Below are 19,369 nucleotides of genomic sequence, written 5' to 3' on the forward strand. Positions count from 1 at the left end.
TAATAACTAATAACGAATCCATAAATTAAGATCAATTAGACTAGTTATACTGTACAAGGAGGAAGTGTAAATGTGTTTATGGTAGCTGAGCTGCAGTATTGTTCAACGTTGTGCTTCTGACGCACTCCGAGAGCTTTGCTCTTCATGGTGTTTTGTGGGCATCGCTAACTCTGATGTGTTGAGAATCCAATCGGTAAATTACAGTAGGCATTTATCTACACGCATGCGAGTGGGAAGAAAATCAGCGTTACCAAAATGTTTGGAAATCTGTTGAATTTTTACTTAGATTTGGCCTACAAAACATTTACAAACAACTTTACTTGATAACATTGAGAAATGAAACCCTCTGACAGCACGTGTTCTCAAAGGAAGTGAAGCACATTATACTGGTCCCTTTTTATGATAAAAAATGTCTGACATATGATATTAGATGATTTTTTTGTAGAGATCTTGTAGAACTCTACAGGACACTACTATAATTGCTATACATTTACAGTCCCAGTATAAAACAGCTGGTCACACAGTTTCAAAGGAAACTTTCATTTAAAAAAAAAAAAATAATAATAATAAAAATCAAACTCTACTAATCTACACCTCAAAGCAGGAATGTCCAGAATGTCCATTTTGGCTGAATTTCAGATCTGTCATAGTCCACCCCTGTGGCACATTTAGTCTTCAGTGGGTGTTGGTTTACAACAACAGTTCAATCTGATCTTACATCAATCTTACAGCAATGAAACTGTCATTTGTGACACTTTGCCCCGACACTGCCGCCAGACCTGGATCAACCTCTTCAAGTGGATTAACATGGATCTGAAGGTCAGATGTGAGGCTGTATAGTGGTGCTGCGATGGCCAGTCAAGCAGAAACCCATATTATTAGTCCCAGTCATGTGATGTTATCAAGCTGCAGTATTGACGTGGGCCACCTCCTCTGCTGGTCAGATTCTTAGTGTGATCTGAGCGGGTTAGATCTGAGAAGACTCAACGTAGAGAGAAGAGCTCTTTAGCCGAGGCTGCTGAGAGTCCCGCTTCAGCAGGGCGCCGACCGCCTCCTCGATCTCAGACAGCCACGCTTTCTGCAGCACACAAACAGACACACAAAGCACACCCGCTCAATAATGCAAATCAGTGACGTGCATTCAAGAGACCTTTTCTTGCGTGCAGGGTGTTTGTTGACGTGACATTTAAAACGGAGTAATTTGATCGGGACGAAAACGGCGGCATAGGGCTGGAATCAGGTGGTGCAGATCAGAGATGGCAGAGTGTGTAATTACATCAGCATGCGGTGCGGCCCCTCACCTTAACTGACTCGGTCGGGGCCTGCAGAATGAAGACGCCGATGCACTGCTGATAGCGGTTCTGGTGCATTATAATGAAAGAACAGGGAAGGCCAGAGGCTAGAAAGTGGAACAAAAAAAAAAAAAAAAAAAAGGGAGTATAGAATTGCATTCCACAACCATTTCTTACTGTTCTTCCAAAAACAACAACAAAAAACCCTTATTTTTAGGATCCTGAGAAATACAGATGGACAGACTTAATAGTATTAACCCTTTACAGCATGGTGTTACAATAAGGAAACAATGAATTTTTATTTATTTTTTGATAGGCAATAATACAAAACTCTGCAACTTTTATTCTTGAAGATGCAGTAAATAGTATTGATCCCTGATACATTTTATTTTTGACCGTATGATGCTTTCCACCATTGCACATTGTACAGTTTACCAACTAGCCACTCCCCCATAAATATTTTATACATTATTACTTGAAGTAATAAAAATCCATAAAACACATTTTTTGATGTAAATGTAATAATTCATGCAGTAGAGGGTTAATGTTCCTCTTTAAAGGAAAATCTCATATGAATGAATGCAAAATGCAAGGAAGTAATTTAATATAATACACAGGGAAATATCATCTCTAATCAGTCATTAACCTGTAGCGTTAAGCTGGTCTATGTTCCTGAGCAGCAGGCGGTCCAGTGAGATGGGTTGATCCAGCACGGTGAAGCTACAGCCCTCCTGTAGTAATTGCTCCAGCTCCTGGCCAGCGGCTGAGCGCACAGGGTGCATCTCCCCAGCTACAGACCTCTACACAACACACACACACAAAACATTATAACCACTGGTTGTGTTCTTCAATAAGAGAACAAACTATAGGATCTATAATACATCGTATAATTCCTTTGAGAACCAACAGAAAAGTGTTTAATATTCTCAAATATCTAGTCAACTACAGTGCATCCGGAAAGTATTCACAGCGCTTCACTTTTTCCACATTTTATGTTACAGCCTTATCCCAAAATGGATTAAATTCATTATTTTCCTCAAAATTCTACAAACAATACCCCATAATGACAACGTGAAAGAAGTTTGTTTGAAATCTTTGCAAATTTATTAAAAAAAAAAAAAAAAAAAAAAAGCACATGTACATAAGTATTCACAGCCTTTGCTCAATACTTTGTTGAAGCGCCTTTGGCACCAATTACAGCCTCAAGTCTTTTTGAGAATGATGCTACAAGCTTGGCACACCTATTTTTGGGCAGTTTCGCCCATTCTTCTTTGTAGCTCTAGGAAGAGTCCTGCTGGTTCCAAACATCTTCCATTTACAGATGATGGAGGCCACTGTGCTCATTGGAACCTTCAATGCTGCAGAAATGTTTCTGTACCTCGATACAATCCTGTCTGAGGTCTACAGACAGTTCCTTGAACTTCATGGCTTGGTTTGTGCTCTGACATGCATTGTTAACTGTGGGACCTTATATAGAGAGGTGTATGCCTTTCCAAATCATGTCCAATCAACTGAATTTACCACAGGTGGACTCCAATCGAGTGGACTTTCCACCTGTATTCAGTGTTAAATTTATTTATCATGTCACACTCCACAGCAGTCGTTAATGGCTCATATGAAAATAGACACTGGGGGGTTTAAGAATTTGCAGTTTTTCATAAATATTTCTTATTTTCCTAGCCTAATAGATTTAAATGTTATCATTTTATTATGGCAGTTGTATACGGTGTCCATTTGATTTCTGTTCGGATGTTATTGTGGAGAGGTGTGAATTGTTTATCCAGCAGGGGGCTCACACCCCTCCTGCTCATCAGCAGCTAAACACAGTCAAAATACTCTACACACAGAAACCCAACAGTGTCTTATAACAGACTCGTGGCGATGAAATTATTCGTTTATACCGATTGAAAACGTCTGACAATGCCAGTTTACTGTGAGAAAGGGTGAATGTTTTCACCAAATTATAAAAAAAAAAAAAAAAAAAAAAAAAAAAAAAATCAATCTCAGTAGATTAGCTGTAAGCTAATTGTATGGCAGATTGACATTTCCAAGATCTATATGAATCATAGAAGGCATTTTAGCTATTAAATCATGTTTAGAAATTGTGCACAATGAGCAGCGAAATGCAAAATTCGTGAAATACTGCACCTTTTTATTTCGTTTGACCTTGGTGATCAGGAGGAATTCATCAAACAGAAACAGGTAAACATCATTCAGCTTTGAATTCTCTGTCCATACAGGGAACAAATGGTGGACAATGATGAACATAAAGAAGCACAATAATGGTTTCTGGATCGAAAACAGAACGTGTTACACAGAGTTCTGTACATGCACAGTTCCAGCTCGAGTGTAAACGATCCTAAGAATAATAATTCTTATTACATAGTTTAGGGAAATATATTAAAACAATGTAATATCATCAAAATATATATGTATAAACAGGAAGAGAACCATGTATAATTATATACATACTAAAGTTCTAATTGTTTTATAATTGAAACAGCTTCGTAGTTTTGGAAGTCGTGTGTCTATTTCTCACCTGGGAGTGTGAGCTTCCCATCGTATCGGAGACTACGGTTAGAGACCAGGTTTTCCAAAGTCACAGCTTTCAGCAAGTGTTTCAGATTCTGTGGGAGATTACAGGTATGACTATACTATTCAAAGTCAATTAAACCTCAAAAGTAATTTGGACGTTTTTCCAGCCGTCTCACATCTGCCTCACAGAACGGATACCATTTCCATTTTCACCGTTTTAATCAACACTAGCTCATGACCCCGTCTGTCCTGCCTTGCTTTTGACACTGGACATTTGTCCCTCACATGTACAGGAGTTAAAATCACAGGCCCTCATTCTCTCCACTGAATTATTAATAGCATAATCTTCTTGCAAAGCAATATTCTTTACGTGAACATGGGGAACTAGAATATATAGAAATATTCTCTTTGTAGTTGATGAAACTGAAATGTGTGACTACAGAGTCGGAAGAGCTGCGAGTTGTGTGGTTGGACACGATATGAATGTGCATCTTTTGTGGACTCTAGCTCACATCCTAATCCCATGAAATCCCTCAACATCTGAGACTTCCGTCAAACATAACGAGTGTTGTAATGAGGATAATGACTGCTTCTCTCATTAGTGTTCTGAAGTACTTAAAGAACTATTAGTATTTAGTAACACCAGGAACAGGTTCATAAAGGATGATTGTTGTAATTATGATAGATTCTCACAGGAGTGCCTTCACAATGTACACATGGTTGTCACAATACAAATTTGATGCGTACTACACACGTGGGCAAAAAAAATTGAAATAAACTGGCCAAGCCCAAAATGGGTTTAATGATCTTAAGTGTTTAATGATCTTAACATCAAATCACTGGTCATAAAATTAGGAAGGATTAAACAATTGCACTCCCGAGACATTTGTTTGTTTACTTTAGCTGCAGTGAACTGTAAGGGAAAAGGGGGGAAAGCTAGAAACGGGGAAATTTCACTTCTATAATCTTCTTGTACACAAAATTCAAATAAAGTAAATATAAAATAAAATAATAAAAGAAAAACAAAAAGCTGTCTGCAAGTTTACCCATAATACTTAAAGATTTAAAGCACATTTTCTGACCAGTGATTTGTTGTTAAGATCATTAAACACTTAAAATTTTACCATTTTGAGCTCGGCCATTTTTTTTTTTTTTTGTCCAGCTATGTACATTTACCTCATCAATACATTTATTATAAATGCTGGGTGTAGGGCTTGTGGCCTTGCAATTTGCACTTCATTAATAAGTCCCATAGCCATAACATGTATGAAGGCTTTACCTGTGTTAGAAATATAATAATTTAAAAGCTCTGGAACCATTGCTTCTCTGATGAGTAAACATCATTTGTATATTAATTCTTCTATACTTCATCTTGGCCACTACTAGGCTTTGTTTTGGTTTTGGTGGGAAGACAACTTCCTGGAGTCTCTTTATAATGAAGAAAATGTGCAAAACCACATTTCCCCAGGATATAATGACATTTTTACCAGCATGTCTATCTGGTTATATACTACCATTTTTCCATGGGACATTTTATAGGACATAAAATACAGGGTAATGTTTTCAGACAGGTGCACATGTATAAGTATATAAAAAAAAAAAGATTGATTTGGTCAGGATTAAAATCCCAGAGATATTCTGTTAATAAATAAATTGCCCCAAATCCCCATGTAAAACTCTTCCATTCTGAATATGGTTTAAATCTAATCCCTGGTAGTTAAACTCCAAGGCATATAAATTTGTATGTTCACCTCTGGAACTTGTGCTCTCTTGTCTCTTTCCCACACTGGGGGCCAGACCAAGGCTTCCTTCAGCTGCTTGACTTTCTGATAGTTATCCAACCACTTTACCTTGCCCTCCAGATCCTCTAGAGAGAGAGAGAGACAGAGACAGAGAGAGTCAATTCATGCTAAATTCAGCATCACAAAGTTTCAGCTACAACAGTTTTCCCACTGAGGTTTATCCATGCCTTCTAAACAAACTTTACTCCCTTTCTTCTGCTCTCTGTGGTGATACATTTATTCTTTTATTCCCTTGGTGACGATCAAGTCTATTTTCAGTCTGTACTCGTTTCCGTCTGTACGTTAATCATTCCATGACACAGACGTTGGAGGTAATTAACATCCCACACCCATAAAGGAATAACCTGTCTTAGCCATAGACACAAAGTTACGTCATACACCAGACACACCCTCAAATCAGTCAAGAGAAGGAACACTGCTAAAATATACCCCTCATTGACACTAGTATATAAGCGCTTTGACGTAGCATATTTGTTAAAAACCTGCCAGTCTAGTTGTGATTCAGAACACAAACAGTTCTACAGGTCAAGACATGCTGCTAGAGAGTGGCAGAAAAACAATAACACGCAACAGTATAATGTTTTACCGAACCTAAACTGAAGCCTGCTTACTGGTTGTGTAAGATTTAACACTCAAGCCACGGTGACACGATCAACACACAAGGGGACTATAAATATAGGGAGCAGATTTAGCGCCAGTTTCTCTATGAATTCTATGAATTAAAAAACATGAGAAATCCCTTGAAATAACGGTAACAGGATTCCAAGGGGCAAAAGATGTTTTTTTTTTTTTTTTTTTTTTTAAGGTATTTGGATCTCTAAACTAAGCCTTGCCGACACACTGCTGCTATTCGTATACTGGTCTTTCCTGTCAAAAACTGAGTGAAAGAAATGAAATTAGTGGAAGAAAGAAGTGACTTCTGGAGATCAAGAACATCTCAGTCCCTTCATGTTTGTGTGTTTTGCATCTTGTTACTTTTCTCACAGCAGGCTCTACGGGTACTGGCCGTATTATGATGACAGATAACGAACTGTAATTGTGATCTGCCACTACAGTGTTACTGTTTATAATTCCTCCTCTGACACGAGTGCTTTATTCTAATATGTCCAGAGTTCTCTGCTGGAAAACGTGGCTTATCAGCTGTGATAAATACACAGTAGCAACATGAAGCAGGACAAGTGGTTTGTGTTACACCGTTATAAAACAGCATTTTCCAGTACTGTAATACCCTTTTGCTGCATATGTCTGTCCTGCTCAAACAAATCCATTTTACAATTAGGATGAATTAGGCTGCTTTCATTAGCATATTCCCAATACGAGACGTTCAAGTTGTCAAACATGCATAAACATGTTTTTTTGGTCTCAGATGGCTGGAATGTTCGGGATTATAAAATGTATTTTTAAAACAAGTGCAACCTTAAGGCAGCACAGTGGTGCAGCAGCAAGAGTTGCTGCCTCAAAGCTCCTCGAACAGGTCCCCAGTTCCATCTTGAGCTCAGATTGCTGTCTGTACGGGGGTTAAACATGTTCTTCCCATGTCTACGTGGGTTTTCTTCTGGTTTCCTCCCAAAAACATGTGGGTAGGTCGATTGGCTACTCTAAATTGTGCCTAGGTATGAATGAATGTGTGTGTATGATTGACATTCAGGGTTCTAGGCGCACACTAGAACCCTGATGAGGATAAAACGGTTACATTTAGAAGCAGGATTGTATCTTCAGGAAAACGGAAAATTGCAGCATTTTGCTAAAGATTCAGTCTGAGGCTTTATTTATCATTTTCACTCTCATGCTGATTTTAGCATGACAATTTAACATTTCATCAGTTAACTATTATGCTGTTAGCTGGCTAGCCTCATAAAATGCCTACTTAAGGTAAATGTGTGTCCCTGTGCACAAATATTAATTTTTCAGCATTAATGTAAACAATATTTTTGTAAATATTCAGCGTAACGTGCCATAATTAAAAAGAGAGGCTGAATACCACATAACTTCCTATTCATTACTTCTAAACTTACTCTCAGATAAATTACTCTGAATAAAAAAATAAATAAAGACCACTATTCAACTTTTTCACTATTCATGCATTTGTGACTGAGATGGTCGTCTCATTCATTTGGCCTAATAGCAGGCATTCTTCAGTCTAACTGCTAACTGTAGTAGCGTGTTTGGCTGTGTTTTCACTCTGCGGTCCTAATCAAATGAGGTTACGTGCACACCAACACACACACACACACACACACACACACACACACACACACACACGAGTGTCACTCTGTTGCTGTTTAAAAGCAATTTTAGTGTAGCTATTATTCCCAACTTTTACACCATTATGTTATCACAAACTGTTCCATCATGGAAACATAGAATATAACTATAAAATGTGATTTATCATGCAGCCCTAATTCTGTGCTATGAATAAACCTACAGTGTGGCCACTGCTCATGAGAAATGCCTTGCTGGTTACAGCTGTGCTAACTGATAATGGTGCATATTTACCTATGGCTCTGTCCACCAGCTCCACTACGCCCTGTAAGGCGCTCTCCTCTGCCTCTGTGCAGCTCCTCTTCTCCATGTTCTTCAGGATGAGAGGGTAACGTGTGAACCTCTGCAGAGGAGTCACCAGCAGATCCCTCAACTGCAGCCTACGGCACTGTTCATTCTTCTCACACCACTGTGGAAGACAGACAGAGATATCTTAACCGCTCCCGTAATAGCAACGGTACTGTTAACGCAGTCAAAGTCACAAGAAAGTGAGAATAAAATACAAGTAGCAATTCGAAGGAATAAATTCAGCTAATACAATAATTTAAGTAACTGTGTGGATAATGATGACGGTAAATGGTTAAACTGGGGGGTGGGGGGTTTGATGCTAGCTTCATGAGTACAGAACTGAACTGCTCTCATTCATGACAGTTTCTGTGCACTGCTCATACATTCTAACAGGTTTCTGCTGTCATATACAAAAATCTAACAATAATATTTCAGAATCAATGTAACTGATTATGTTGACTAATCATTGCTGCTCAAATTTGCATGAAATAAATAAATTAGTTAACAACCATTACATAAAAAGATAGAAAAAATTCACTAGACCTTACTAAAATTTAATTTAAAATAATAATGAATAAAAAAACCACATTTTATATATATATATATATATATATATATATAAACATATATGCATTAAAATTCCAAGTTGTTGGCAGACGCATATTTTAACCAGTATTTGTTCTCTAGCCACTTTTGTTGACTTTATATTTCCCCATAATGATGTAAACTTTGATCTACTGGCTAACACACCTTCACATAGGAGCTGAAGTCCTCCCTGGCCTTCAGGGTGTCTAAATAGAGAACGGCTTTGCTGTAGTTCAGACAGTATTTCTGCAGACAGTGACAAATGTTCTCACCAAAAGCCTGAAAGGTCAAGGACAAGGGTCAGAGGAAACATGTTCTGCACGTCTAAACTAAAGATCTTAAGAAATCATGCACAAATATTATACCTAGACTTAATCATAACTTGATTGAAACACAGTCAAAAGCAAGCATACATGCACACATATGCACATACACACATACACGGGCAAACACACATGCACACATGCCTCCACAGCACAATCAGTGATACCTCACCTTGTTGAGAATGTCCAGCAGGGCCTGTGTGCTATTGGTTTCTGGAGGCTCTGGAGTGGCCCACAGCTCTTTAATCGCACGCAGCAGACTGGTCAGGAAGCCAAAGCTAACCTACAAACAGTCAGCCAACACACAACCTGATTTGATACTATGAACCATATTCGATCTTATTCCATTAAACGTTTCCTTATTGTAAGACTATGAGTAGTGATCTAAGAAAGCACACAATATTTATATACAGTACACATGGCTGACATATTAAAGGAAAAACCAGTTACTCTGTTATGATGTGGAGGAATTTTGGTGGCACAGTTTGCATCCACTTGTTTCCTTACTAATCTCACATTCTGCCAGGGCCACTTCAGTACGTCTATTAGCTTTTGAAGGGCCATAAACAAAAGCTATCTATTTATTACCTTTTCCATCACGGAACAATAAAGAAACCAATATCCCAGACTCGGAAAGTAGAATAGCATGATTTTAGGAAAAAGAAAGGCTAACAGAAATGACTTAACTGTATGTCCTATTAGGTGATAACATTTGCTATACTGATTTAAAGGCTTTTTAAATATATGTTAGGGCTTGCATCGAGTAGTCATTAATACATTCACAAATCTCTGCTGTGGAGATGTCGGCTAGTTATGGTAAATGAAAACAATGAAACAGAGAGTACAAAACACAGGCAGATGGTGAGGTTTGGCCTAAGAAGTTACTTAAACATTATGTTGGTTTTGCCTTTAACTTGTCACCCATCTGTAGATGTACTTTTCAATGTTTTGTACCAGGCACAGCTCATTCAGGTTGGCAAAGAGTGCCCAAGAGTCAATGTCTTGTAGACACTCCCTCATCTGCAGATCTGACAGCGTGCTCAGAAATACCTGCACACAAACCACAGGTAAAACATGTTTAAAAGAACACAAGGTTACATAAAGTATGTAAGCATTGTTCTCCAACCGAGTAGAGGACCATTAGGGAGTTTTCTGATCTGCTCATTTCCTTGCTGAATACCAATACCAGAAACATCACACTGTGACCATAAGCATTTGCATGTAGCTTATAAAAGTTCCCCCACTATGTCACCCTTATCCTCTGGGCATTCTTGTCAACCCATGTAACCTCCACTCAGTCATACAACCAGCAGGCACTTGCACTTTCAGGACGACCCAGAAACAGACGTGTCTAGTCAACTCAGCAAAACTCTAAAACACCAATTACAGTGCAGGATAAGGGGTGTACAAAAAAAAAATGTAAAATATATATATATATATATATATATATATATATATATATATATATATATATATATATATATATATATATATATATATATATATATATAAAAAGCTTTGCATTCTAAAGACATTCATATTTTAATACAGTTTTTAATACAAAACTACACAATATCTTGTTCCTGTTTTTAAACTAATAGCATCCTTTCACCCCCACATAAGATTGATCATTAGAGTCTCATCTTATCTCTAATTTATACCTCTTTCAGCACCATTAACTGGTCTAGGAAGTACACACACTCGCTGGTGAACAGCTCCCATAGGGCCTCCTGTCTTTTGTGTGCTTTTGGCTCTTCTTCTGCCCTCAGCTCAGGCTGACTTCTCAGAAACTCCTCCAAAGTCAAATCCTGAGGTAAATAAAAGAAACAACAATGATATACCTAGACATTCTGCACATATCCAAATACCCACCAACAGAGACAGTTTAGAGAACAAGTTTAACATAGAGTCCACCAAGCCCAATCACAACACTGCTGTTCCTTAAAAGTACTCCTAGCATTTAATGTAAACTATGAAAAATAATCTGTCAAATAATAAACGCTTCAGTACGTAACAATTTAACTAATAACTACTAAACATTAGCTACTAAAAATGGCGTAATAACAGGTCTACACCTTGCAAATAACAGACAGACATATGACATTGGAATGCATTTTACAGATACAGATACAAATATGCCAAATATACTCCCATAGTCAAACGGGATTTTTTTCTCTCCACTTTTAGTTTTAAGAAAACCTTTTACAGTGACTTAAGTTCCACGGTCAATGAACCGACACAATGCTTACTCGGTGTCTGAAAGAGAAGTCCTCTTCTAAGAACATTTAAGACACTACAGTACATATAAATATCAGCTCTGACCGCTTTTACCTTGTACTGCTGAAAATGTGTGTTTCTCCACTCCTGGATCTGAACGGCTGTTAGACATTTTTCAGTGTCTGCAGCTGTGCGTGTCCTGCCTTTATTCTAATGGAAAATAACAAATCATTTACCACGCTGACCACAACAACGACAACACTGTGAGAGTATATCTGACCAATCATGAAAAATATTACACACATATGAAAAAAATAAAAAATGGTGGGTATATTCAAAAATACTGCAGTGCTTGTCAGGAATCAGGGAAACCCTTGCACAATAAAGGAATTCAATTCTAATGTGTAACTGACCCCATGCCTGAGTGGCACGAAGCCTAAAATAGAAGAAACTCTCAATTTCAGGCATCAGGCCTTCCTGCAGTGTCAAATCTCACGTGTTAGAGAGGAACACAAGACACAGAACTCATTTCTATTGCATGTATTGATGAGTGAGAACACTTAGTACTAGACACCTCCAAACATTCCTCACAATCTCAAATCCAAGTTCACGTTCTTATTTATTTCTGGTTTTGGTTAGCATTTCAGAATGGGGCGCTCAGTCAAGGCAGTTCTCTGTACTGTGGAGGGGGGGCCTGGCTCACGTGTAAATGTTCATGCACATGGCTGGAAGCTAACCCTTCTCAATGGGAGGCAAGGGCAACGGGGTTCTTCTGTCTCACGTTTCAGTGTTCCAGCCAATCAGATTTCAGCATGGTCATGTGACAGCCAAGGTGACTTTATGTGCTGATCGAGTTGACAGTGAAACAGAACCAGTAGTACAAATGTACCTGGTGCAGCTTAAAACAGGCTTGTGCTGTATTCACCACTGACTTCTCACATTCTCACATAAACACTCTAACACGCAATGAAACGAAGATTCAGTAATAAAGTGCAGGAAAAAAAGTAGTCAAATCATTTTAACAGCTTCGATAACTTTACTAAGATAAACACAAGTCTGCATCACAAGTTCTTATTTTTAGTTCTGTTTTGTATACGATTATTTACATGTTGGTTACGTTTACACAGGGTGGCAGAAACAGAGGGAAAGGGGGACATGTAAATCTGCTTTGACTCTAAGTGGGTCAGTGAACAATGCACGATCGACCTTAGCTGAGTCGGAAAAAGCAGTTTTTCCACGAATACAGACAGCAAAGCAGTCGAGAGAGCACAGTTATTCAAACGTTCTGTTTCATCAATCATTTTTAATGCCTGAAATGTTAAATTTCACCTACCATAGTACGTTTTGAAAAAGGCCACTTTGATTTCTTTGTATCTATACATTAGAACACAAAACAAAGTTTTAGACACACTGCGAGTATACAGAGCAAACCATACATAAAATGCCAAAATGTATAACACTGTGGAAAATGTAGCTATTCAGTTATTATGCTATTTAATTGAAAGCAAATAATGCTATAAATATTAAGAATAATAACATTGGGATGGTTCACCTTGATTGTATGTGTTGGTTTGAATCATTTGTGAATGCTTATGGAGATAAATATAGTATTATAAACCTGAAAACATGGAGGGGTTTAAAATATTGACAGCACCATTGGAAACAAATAGATCCCCAGGAGAAACGTCTAATCCAGGAAGAGTGACCACCACAGAGCTTCGCCTTCTTTCCTGCAGCCTGCTGAACACAAAGTAAACGCAAGAGAAACAGGTTAACAGATTAAAGTTACAGAGGAGTGAAGAACATTTTAGCTCTATGGGGTACTATTCACTCAAAGCATGAAAGCTAAGCTGGTTATATACGCTAAATGACAGGTTGCTACATCATTTCTGTGGCTTGCTTTCTGAGTTAACATAATCTATGTGTTTCTTCTTCTCCGGTATAACTGAATCAGTAGTAAAATAAATAAATAAATAAATAAATAAATAAAAATAAATAAAACTGATTTACAGATGTCAGGCTACCAGAATTTTACCTTCAATACAAGTGTAGCATCACGATTCTCAATACCAAACAATAAATTTGGGCAAAATAAATCAATTAATTAAAAAAGTTGAATTGTTAACATTAAACTCTTATCAACATTATGAAATCATGTGTTAGTGTCATGCAGATCTGACCAATCAGAACACAGGAAGCCTCCTAGATTCTTATAATGAGACAATGTTGAATGAGATGTAAGGTTGACATGTGTGAGCTCACTTTTCTGTAGGTTAACTTTATATCCAGACATTTTTGCAAAGGCATCTAATCAGTTCTGATCAGCTTGTAATTGGATTAGACAAGTAAAGCCAGTGGCTGTTGTCAGATATTAAATGCCTGCCCAAAACACATGCACAAAAAGTATGTTATAGCTCCATACTGAAACTCCACGCTTATGAAGCTAAAATAGTGCCCCTCAAGGGGGACGCGAGACGAGGGGAGTGGAGGGAGATGCTTGCATCACATGCAGTGTTCATGTTAAACAGCATCAGTTCATAATTTGACATGATTTGATTTTTAGATTTATTGTAACTGCAATCACAATTGCAGAAATGAACACTGCGTCAGAAGCTTATGAGTCACTACAAGTAAACAACATTAAATACTCAATAAAACAATGCAACATTGCACAAGCGCCTCAGCGTATTGCTCTCTAACCAGCTAAATGTCGAAATCAAGATGCTTGTTGGTCAGATGCTCTGCCAAGTGGCTTCAGTGGAGGGATTTATATCTCTTTTAACATGCTGATTATGTTGTGATCATTGACCTTCTTTATCAGCAAGGTAAGCAAAAATATGCCCAAACAACACTCCTTGAGCTTGTCTTTTCCAAAAGTTGAGGGCATGCCATTATTTATTTACTCACCCACCTGAATCAAATTAGCACATGCAATTTACAGTACAGTGTCAGCTTAGTCTTGGCCTATTTATGTCAAATGTAGCATCGAAAGTATCAAAGGTTATATAACTGAACCTTTTATCTCATTGCGGTATTGAAAAAATATCAAATGTTCGATGCCTTGAATCTATATTTCGTTAGCTTGGGTAACACAGATCTTCGGTCCTTATTTAACAAGGCTATCAGGTTAAAGTGTTTCATCAAATCAAACGTTGAAATCTTTTGTTTCCTGTGATTATTTTAATGCATGGTGTTGGTTTTCAGACAGCACTCAATTAAACATTATAAAATATGGAAAGTGGAGAGAGCTCATGTCTTGTAGAACCAGTTAAGAGGAAAAAAAGAAAAGGCAAGACAGGAGAAGCAACGCCCTGCTTTCACGCCAGCGGCTGTGGAACCCAGCATAGGCCTGTAAAAATGAGGATTTATTTTTGGCCTCTAGTGCTTTTGTTAAGAGTAATAATATGCAGGTAGAGTTATGACGTAAATATTCACTGCAAAGAAATCAGCATGCCAGATAAGAAGTGTGAGAGCTTCGTCTGGACTCTTTTGATCCTACACTCATTATGTTCATCTGCATTATGCTCAGGTGACCTCAGTTCACCACTGTCCTGCGCTATACGGTGGCAGAAAACCTCAGCTGTGAAGCAGAAATGTTTTTAACAGCAACTTGACAGGCTGGTTTTTGAGTTCCACCCTCAATATTGTGACCGTCCTCTCACGAAAAGACTAAACGGTGGTGGCCAAGCGTGCTGCTGTGTATATCAACATGACATTTTAGGTATTTTGCAGCTGAATGAAAACAGTGTCGACATTAGGCACGGTCACAATACATACACCTTCAAATGTGCAAATAATCTGATGAAAGAGTATGTACAAAAGAGAACTAAAAATCATAACATGGCCAACATGGACAGCTCTTATCAGCTCCTGACCATGAGACTGTAATGATAAACAGTAGCGTCATAGACACAGTTGCTGTGAGACACATACTCTTTGACCTTACAACAATAACACCCAGGGCAGAGCACCTGTTCTGATGACCTTTCAAAACACATTTCCCTTTTTTCTTTTCTTTTTTTAATCATCCTGTGTATATTTGAGCCATTATTTACAATTGTGAGTTCATGTTAGTGGTGGTCAGCGAGAGCTACAAGGCCTAACAAGGAAAAAGGAACACGTTGCTCGATGTGCCCCGGTCCTGTTATAAATATGGCACTTTGAACTAGCTCATGAAACGAAAACAGGTCACCGCTAATTCTATCACAAAACACATCCATAATGCAATTCGCATCTCATTGAGGCCCAGTCTGAGTACCAAGTCCCATGTCACAGTGCTTCCACAAAGAAGGGGGCTTTGTTCTTGCACCTCTGCCAAATAATGATGCCCTTAGACTCAAGCTCTCTCATCCAATGCCTGTCCCAGAACAAGCTCTGTTATCGAACAGTGCTGCACCATAATTAAGGCCTTTATAACTGCCTGATTATCTCTCATTAAAAAGAAGCCCTTCATCCAACAGGCAATATGAACAAATCCACTGGGGGAAAACAGCATTAATGAGTTTCTTTATTCCACACAGAAGCATGGAACTAGAATACCTCAGCATACAGAGTTCATGTTCTCTAACAAAGTGGGATCACAGTGAACAATGGCTTTCTAATGGCCAGCTCCGTTAGCGCCGCTCCATCTGGTCTGCTCTCGGCTGAGAAATGCGCTATCTGGCCAGCGTTAATAAAATAGTACTTCAAATTAGTGATGTTGTGTGACAAGTGAGGAAACAGTTAAAGGTGGTATGGAATGTTTGGTTTTGGCACAAAGAAAAACACCAAGCCTGCTGGCTTGACTAGTTTCACTCACAGGAGACAGAGTGACATTTTGCATGTACCTACACTGAGTATTAAAGCCAAATAGAAATTCTGTGGCACACATGCAAATCTACAGTAAGAAGGGCATAGTTCATGCAAATTGCTAAAGATAGTGGGGCTGTACACCTACCTTTTATGACTTGGTTCTTTCACCTGCAGTGAAAAAAAATATGATATAAGCAGACATTCAGACTGGGTGACGCCTAGCAAAACATGTCTGAAATTGAGACATTAATAAAATACACGTCTCTGAAGTAATAACTGTCATTTTTAAAGTTCCCTTAAATCTGTCAAAGATGTTCAGAATATAGAGGATGTGCCTGATTGAATACATAAATTAAGTGAATGGGGTTTTCCTTTCATTCTTTTGATCGCCCACTGACCCCACCATTATTCGATGCCTGTGGACTGTGGGGAGTGGGGGCCCATCAGAGGAGTCTCCTCGAGGGGGTCTCGGGACATGGGCTCAGTCAAAGCTGTCGGCACATGTATCTACTGATTCATTTGCTGTCAAAAGGCCTCATTGTGAAGAGCCACCACAGGGGGTTGAGCAGAATGAGCATAGAGACTTCAATGGGAAGGAATGTAAAGGCTCTCTGTGTGATGTATTGCGCAACAATTAAAAAAGAAATCACACTTATGACCCCCTAGATTGACTGTGACTGATTTTAGTCAGTAAGTCAATGGCAGTTTCATCAATGACAGTTATCACTGTCCTGAGCATACCACATGTCAAAATATTCCTCCATTAAAAAATATGATATGAACTCAGTTTACTGTATATCATTCTCCCGCATGGAGCCATTTTATATCTTACCTCTCTAGTTTCATCAACATCATCATCAGTATCAGCGCTTTCATTCACACTCGGCTTCAAGTTCAGGGCACTGCAGCTAATTGTTTTTGATCTGTAAGACCTGACATTCCCAGGAGTCAGCAAATCATCAGAGTGACCGTTACGGTGACTGTCCTCATTAGACGGGTTCACAACGGTAGCGAGGGGAGATTTCTGACGGAGTACAGGTGACACAGGGCTCCTTGGTGAGGGAGGCTCACTCACACCAGGCTCCTCCTGAGTGCTGCCTATCCTCCCTGCATCATAAGAAGGAAGCCTGGTGCTCCTCATCCTTCTCAGAGTAGGAGATGTAGAGATGCGAGCAGGCGCCTGCCTGTCAAACTGAAAGAGCGGCGTAGGCATGGCATCCACCTCGCCCAGAGAGCCACATCTCAGTCTGGACGGTGTCCTGGACAGCTCGATCCGCATCAGGAACGGATTGCTCGTTTGGGTCTCTTTGTCCACAGTTGGCTCATGAGTTGTTTGGGTGTGAGCATCCACAGTTCTGGCCATGTCCGCATCATGCCATTCGATGTACGTCCAGTCCAGTGTTTTGTCCACATGCTTTCCGTTTTCCTTTACATGCTCATGAATTAAGTCAGTCATCTTGTGCGAAGCGGCATGATATCACTGAAGGGCTGAAAGTGAAGTGTGCTCCAGAAGAGTTGGTTCACTTTGGAGCCATGTTGAAGGGAAAAAAAATGTCTGTGGGGAGAGGGGAAAAAAAAGAATTGAGAAAGGTGAACAAGATTGAGTTTGGGGATTTTTTGTGAAACTGACTGTTTAAAGCGGTCAAATTAAACTCCTTCAGGAAGTGAATGCTCAGGACATTAATGTTAATGGCGAAGCATTACCCACAAAAGCTCGACTCGTTTACACAGAAACACAGGAGACCTGTTTAATGCATACAGCCTGGCCAGAGTTTGCCCCAAAAAAAGTTTTAGCTAAATGTCACATTGTAGGAGAATAAATCTTGTGAAAACAAGGCGAGTTCAGCACTGGCTTGGATTTATGCACCTGATCGGAAACACCAGCCTAAGAGCTACACACGCACGAGCAGAGTAACACTAGTCCAGCACATCTGCACTGAAATGGTCAAACTGCCCCAGCTGTTTTAGCCTAATTCTAAGTCAAACCTTTTTTTTTCCTTTTTTTTTTTTTTTTAAATCGACACTGCACCTGTTGTGTTATTTTACACTAATTAGTCTCCATTGCTGGTCTTTATAACATGGATATAAAATAATGAAACGCATAAAAACCTTCCATATAGCCTATATATTACTAAGTTTATTACTAATAAATTTTATTTATTTCTTTTTAATCCAGGTTACTTACGTTTTCTTTCAGGTTTCAGTTCTCTCCAGGACTGTGTGTGTGTGTGTGTGTGGCTATGGGCTCAGAGCCGCGCTGTTCCCTCTCAGCTAACAAAAGTGATAAATAGGTCTCAAACAGGTAAATTTCCGCCACCGAAAAAATGATTTAAACATTTAAATATTTTTTAGTAGAGTTTAACGTGACTTCGGTGCTTTAAAAGTCTTTTTACCTCCATAACAAACAGCTCCGGAGACAATAACCGGCCGTTACCGCACAATAGAGAGCGACTAACCCCAGCTGCCTTGTTGAATATATGAACAAAGTCCGGGTGGGCGGAGCCAGCAGAGCCGCACACTAGCCTACTAAATAGTATGGTAGAATAATACAGGTATTAGAATACCAAGTACTTTCCTGACACACTATTTAGTAAGGTAGTATGCTGTTTCGGATCTAGTCGCGTGTGTGAAGTGCGTGATTTTAACTCGGAGATACACTATACACAGGATCAAGTTCCCTTTGTGTCTTGACCTTAATGATGTAAATGTGACTATCCCAAAATTTCTTCCGTTAACACACCAAAGGAGGACTTTGTTCATTTCTGACATTTGGCACACACTATAATCTACAATAACCTAGATATTTTTTAATCTATCTCTGGAAGTGTTTACAGCATTGCATTAACTGGCCCAGTAAATCCTGTTCAGCAGCTTGATAACATAATTTTAGGAAGTTGTTGTTCTGTTTTATGAGTTCAAATTGAGTCCAGGTGGATGGTACACACCTTACAAAGCACACATATAGTCAGAAACAATTACATACACTTATACAGTAGATACCACAATACCATATCAATCATTTATATTCATACTTACACTCTCAGATTGAAAAATACAACAACAACAACGACAACACCACACTACTGGATTTTACAAATCCTTGTTGCTAGAGTGGTAATAGATCAGAATTACAGTTAAATACTCATTTTTTTCTGAGAATGTAGAAGCAAAACTGGGATACAATTTCAGTGGCTTTCTGCCCATCTGTGAATTCAAAGTGCATTGAAAGGTCTGTAATCAAAGTCATGTGATAGAGACTAAAAATTATGCTAAA

The 19,369-nt window shown here is 38.8% G+C and overlaps 1 protein-coding gene across 6 annotated transcripts; it reads right to left on the reverse strand.

Annotated features, from left to right (window-relative positions):
* Window positions 1-258: 258 nt before the first annotated feature.
* plekhg7 (pleckstrin homology domain containing, family G (with RhoGef domain) member 7) lies at window positions 259-18,583 on the reverse strand. Of its 6 annotated transcripts, XM_053677947.1 has the most exons (18): window positions 18,489-18,583; window positions 18,281-18,366; window positions 16,928-17,650; window positions 16,241-16,263; window positions 12,923-13,044; window positions 12,638-12,678; window positions 11,419-11,514; window positions 10,749-10,895; window positions 10,042-10,137; window positions 9,260-9,370; window positions 8,930-9,043; window positions 8,126-8,300; window positions 5,579-5,694; window positions 3,832-3,919; window positions 3,441-3,520; window positions 1,939-2,092; window positions 1,302-1,399; window positions 259-1,078 (listed from the first exon to the last, which is right to left on the reverse strand). In XM_053677947.1, the coding sequence occupies exons 3-18, from the start codon at window positions 17,549-17,551 to the stop codon at window positions 968-970; spliced, it is 2,196 nt and encodes a 731-aa protein (XP_053533922.1). In that variant the 5' UTR covers window positions 17,552-17,650; window positions 18,281-18,366; window positions 18,489-18,583; the 3' UTR covers window positions 259-967. The 6 variants fall into 6 exon arrangements, with proteins under 6 accessions (XP_053533922.1, XP_017321320.1, XP_017321321.1 ...); XM_017465831.3 differs by lacking the exon at window positions 18,281-18,366 and having other exon boundaries at window positions 18,489-18,581; XM_017465832.3 differs by having other exon boundaries at window positions 12,923-13,041; window positions 18,281-18,570.
* Between the last annotated feature and the right edge of the window lie 786 nt (window positions 18,584-19,369).

The sequence above is a fragment of the Ictalurus punctatus genome, chromosome 4 (assembly GCF_001660625.3).
Source record: "Ictalurus punctatus breed USDA103 chromosome 4, Coco_2.0, whole genome shotgun sequence".
Lineage (NCBI taxonomy): Eukaryota > Metazoa > Chordata > Actinopteri > Siluriformes > Ictaluridae > Ictalurus > Ictalurus punctatus.

What these genes read in the sequence shown, in the direction of transcription:
- plekhg7 (XM_053677947.1), bottom strand. Translation starts at nt 17,551, where the DNA reads ATGACTGACTTAATTCATGAGCATGTAAAGGAAAACGGAAAGCATGTG. An exon ending in AAAGAACCAAGTCATAAAAG is followed by an intron (nt 13,045 to 16,240) that starts GTAGGTGTACAG and finishes CTTTGTGTTCAG; the next exon opens with CAGGCTGCAGGAAAGAAGGC. An exon ending in AGGTCAAACGAAATAAAAAG is followed by an intron (nt 2,093 to 3,440) that starts GTGCAGTATTTC and finishes TGTGTTGTGTAG; the next exon opens with AGGTCTGTAGCTGGGGAGAT.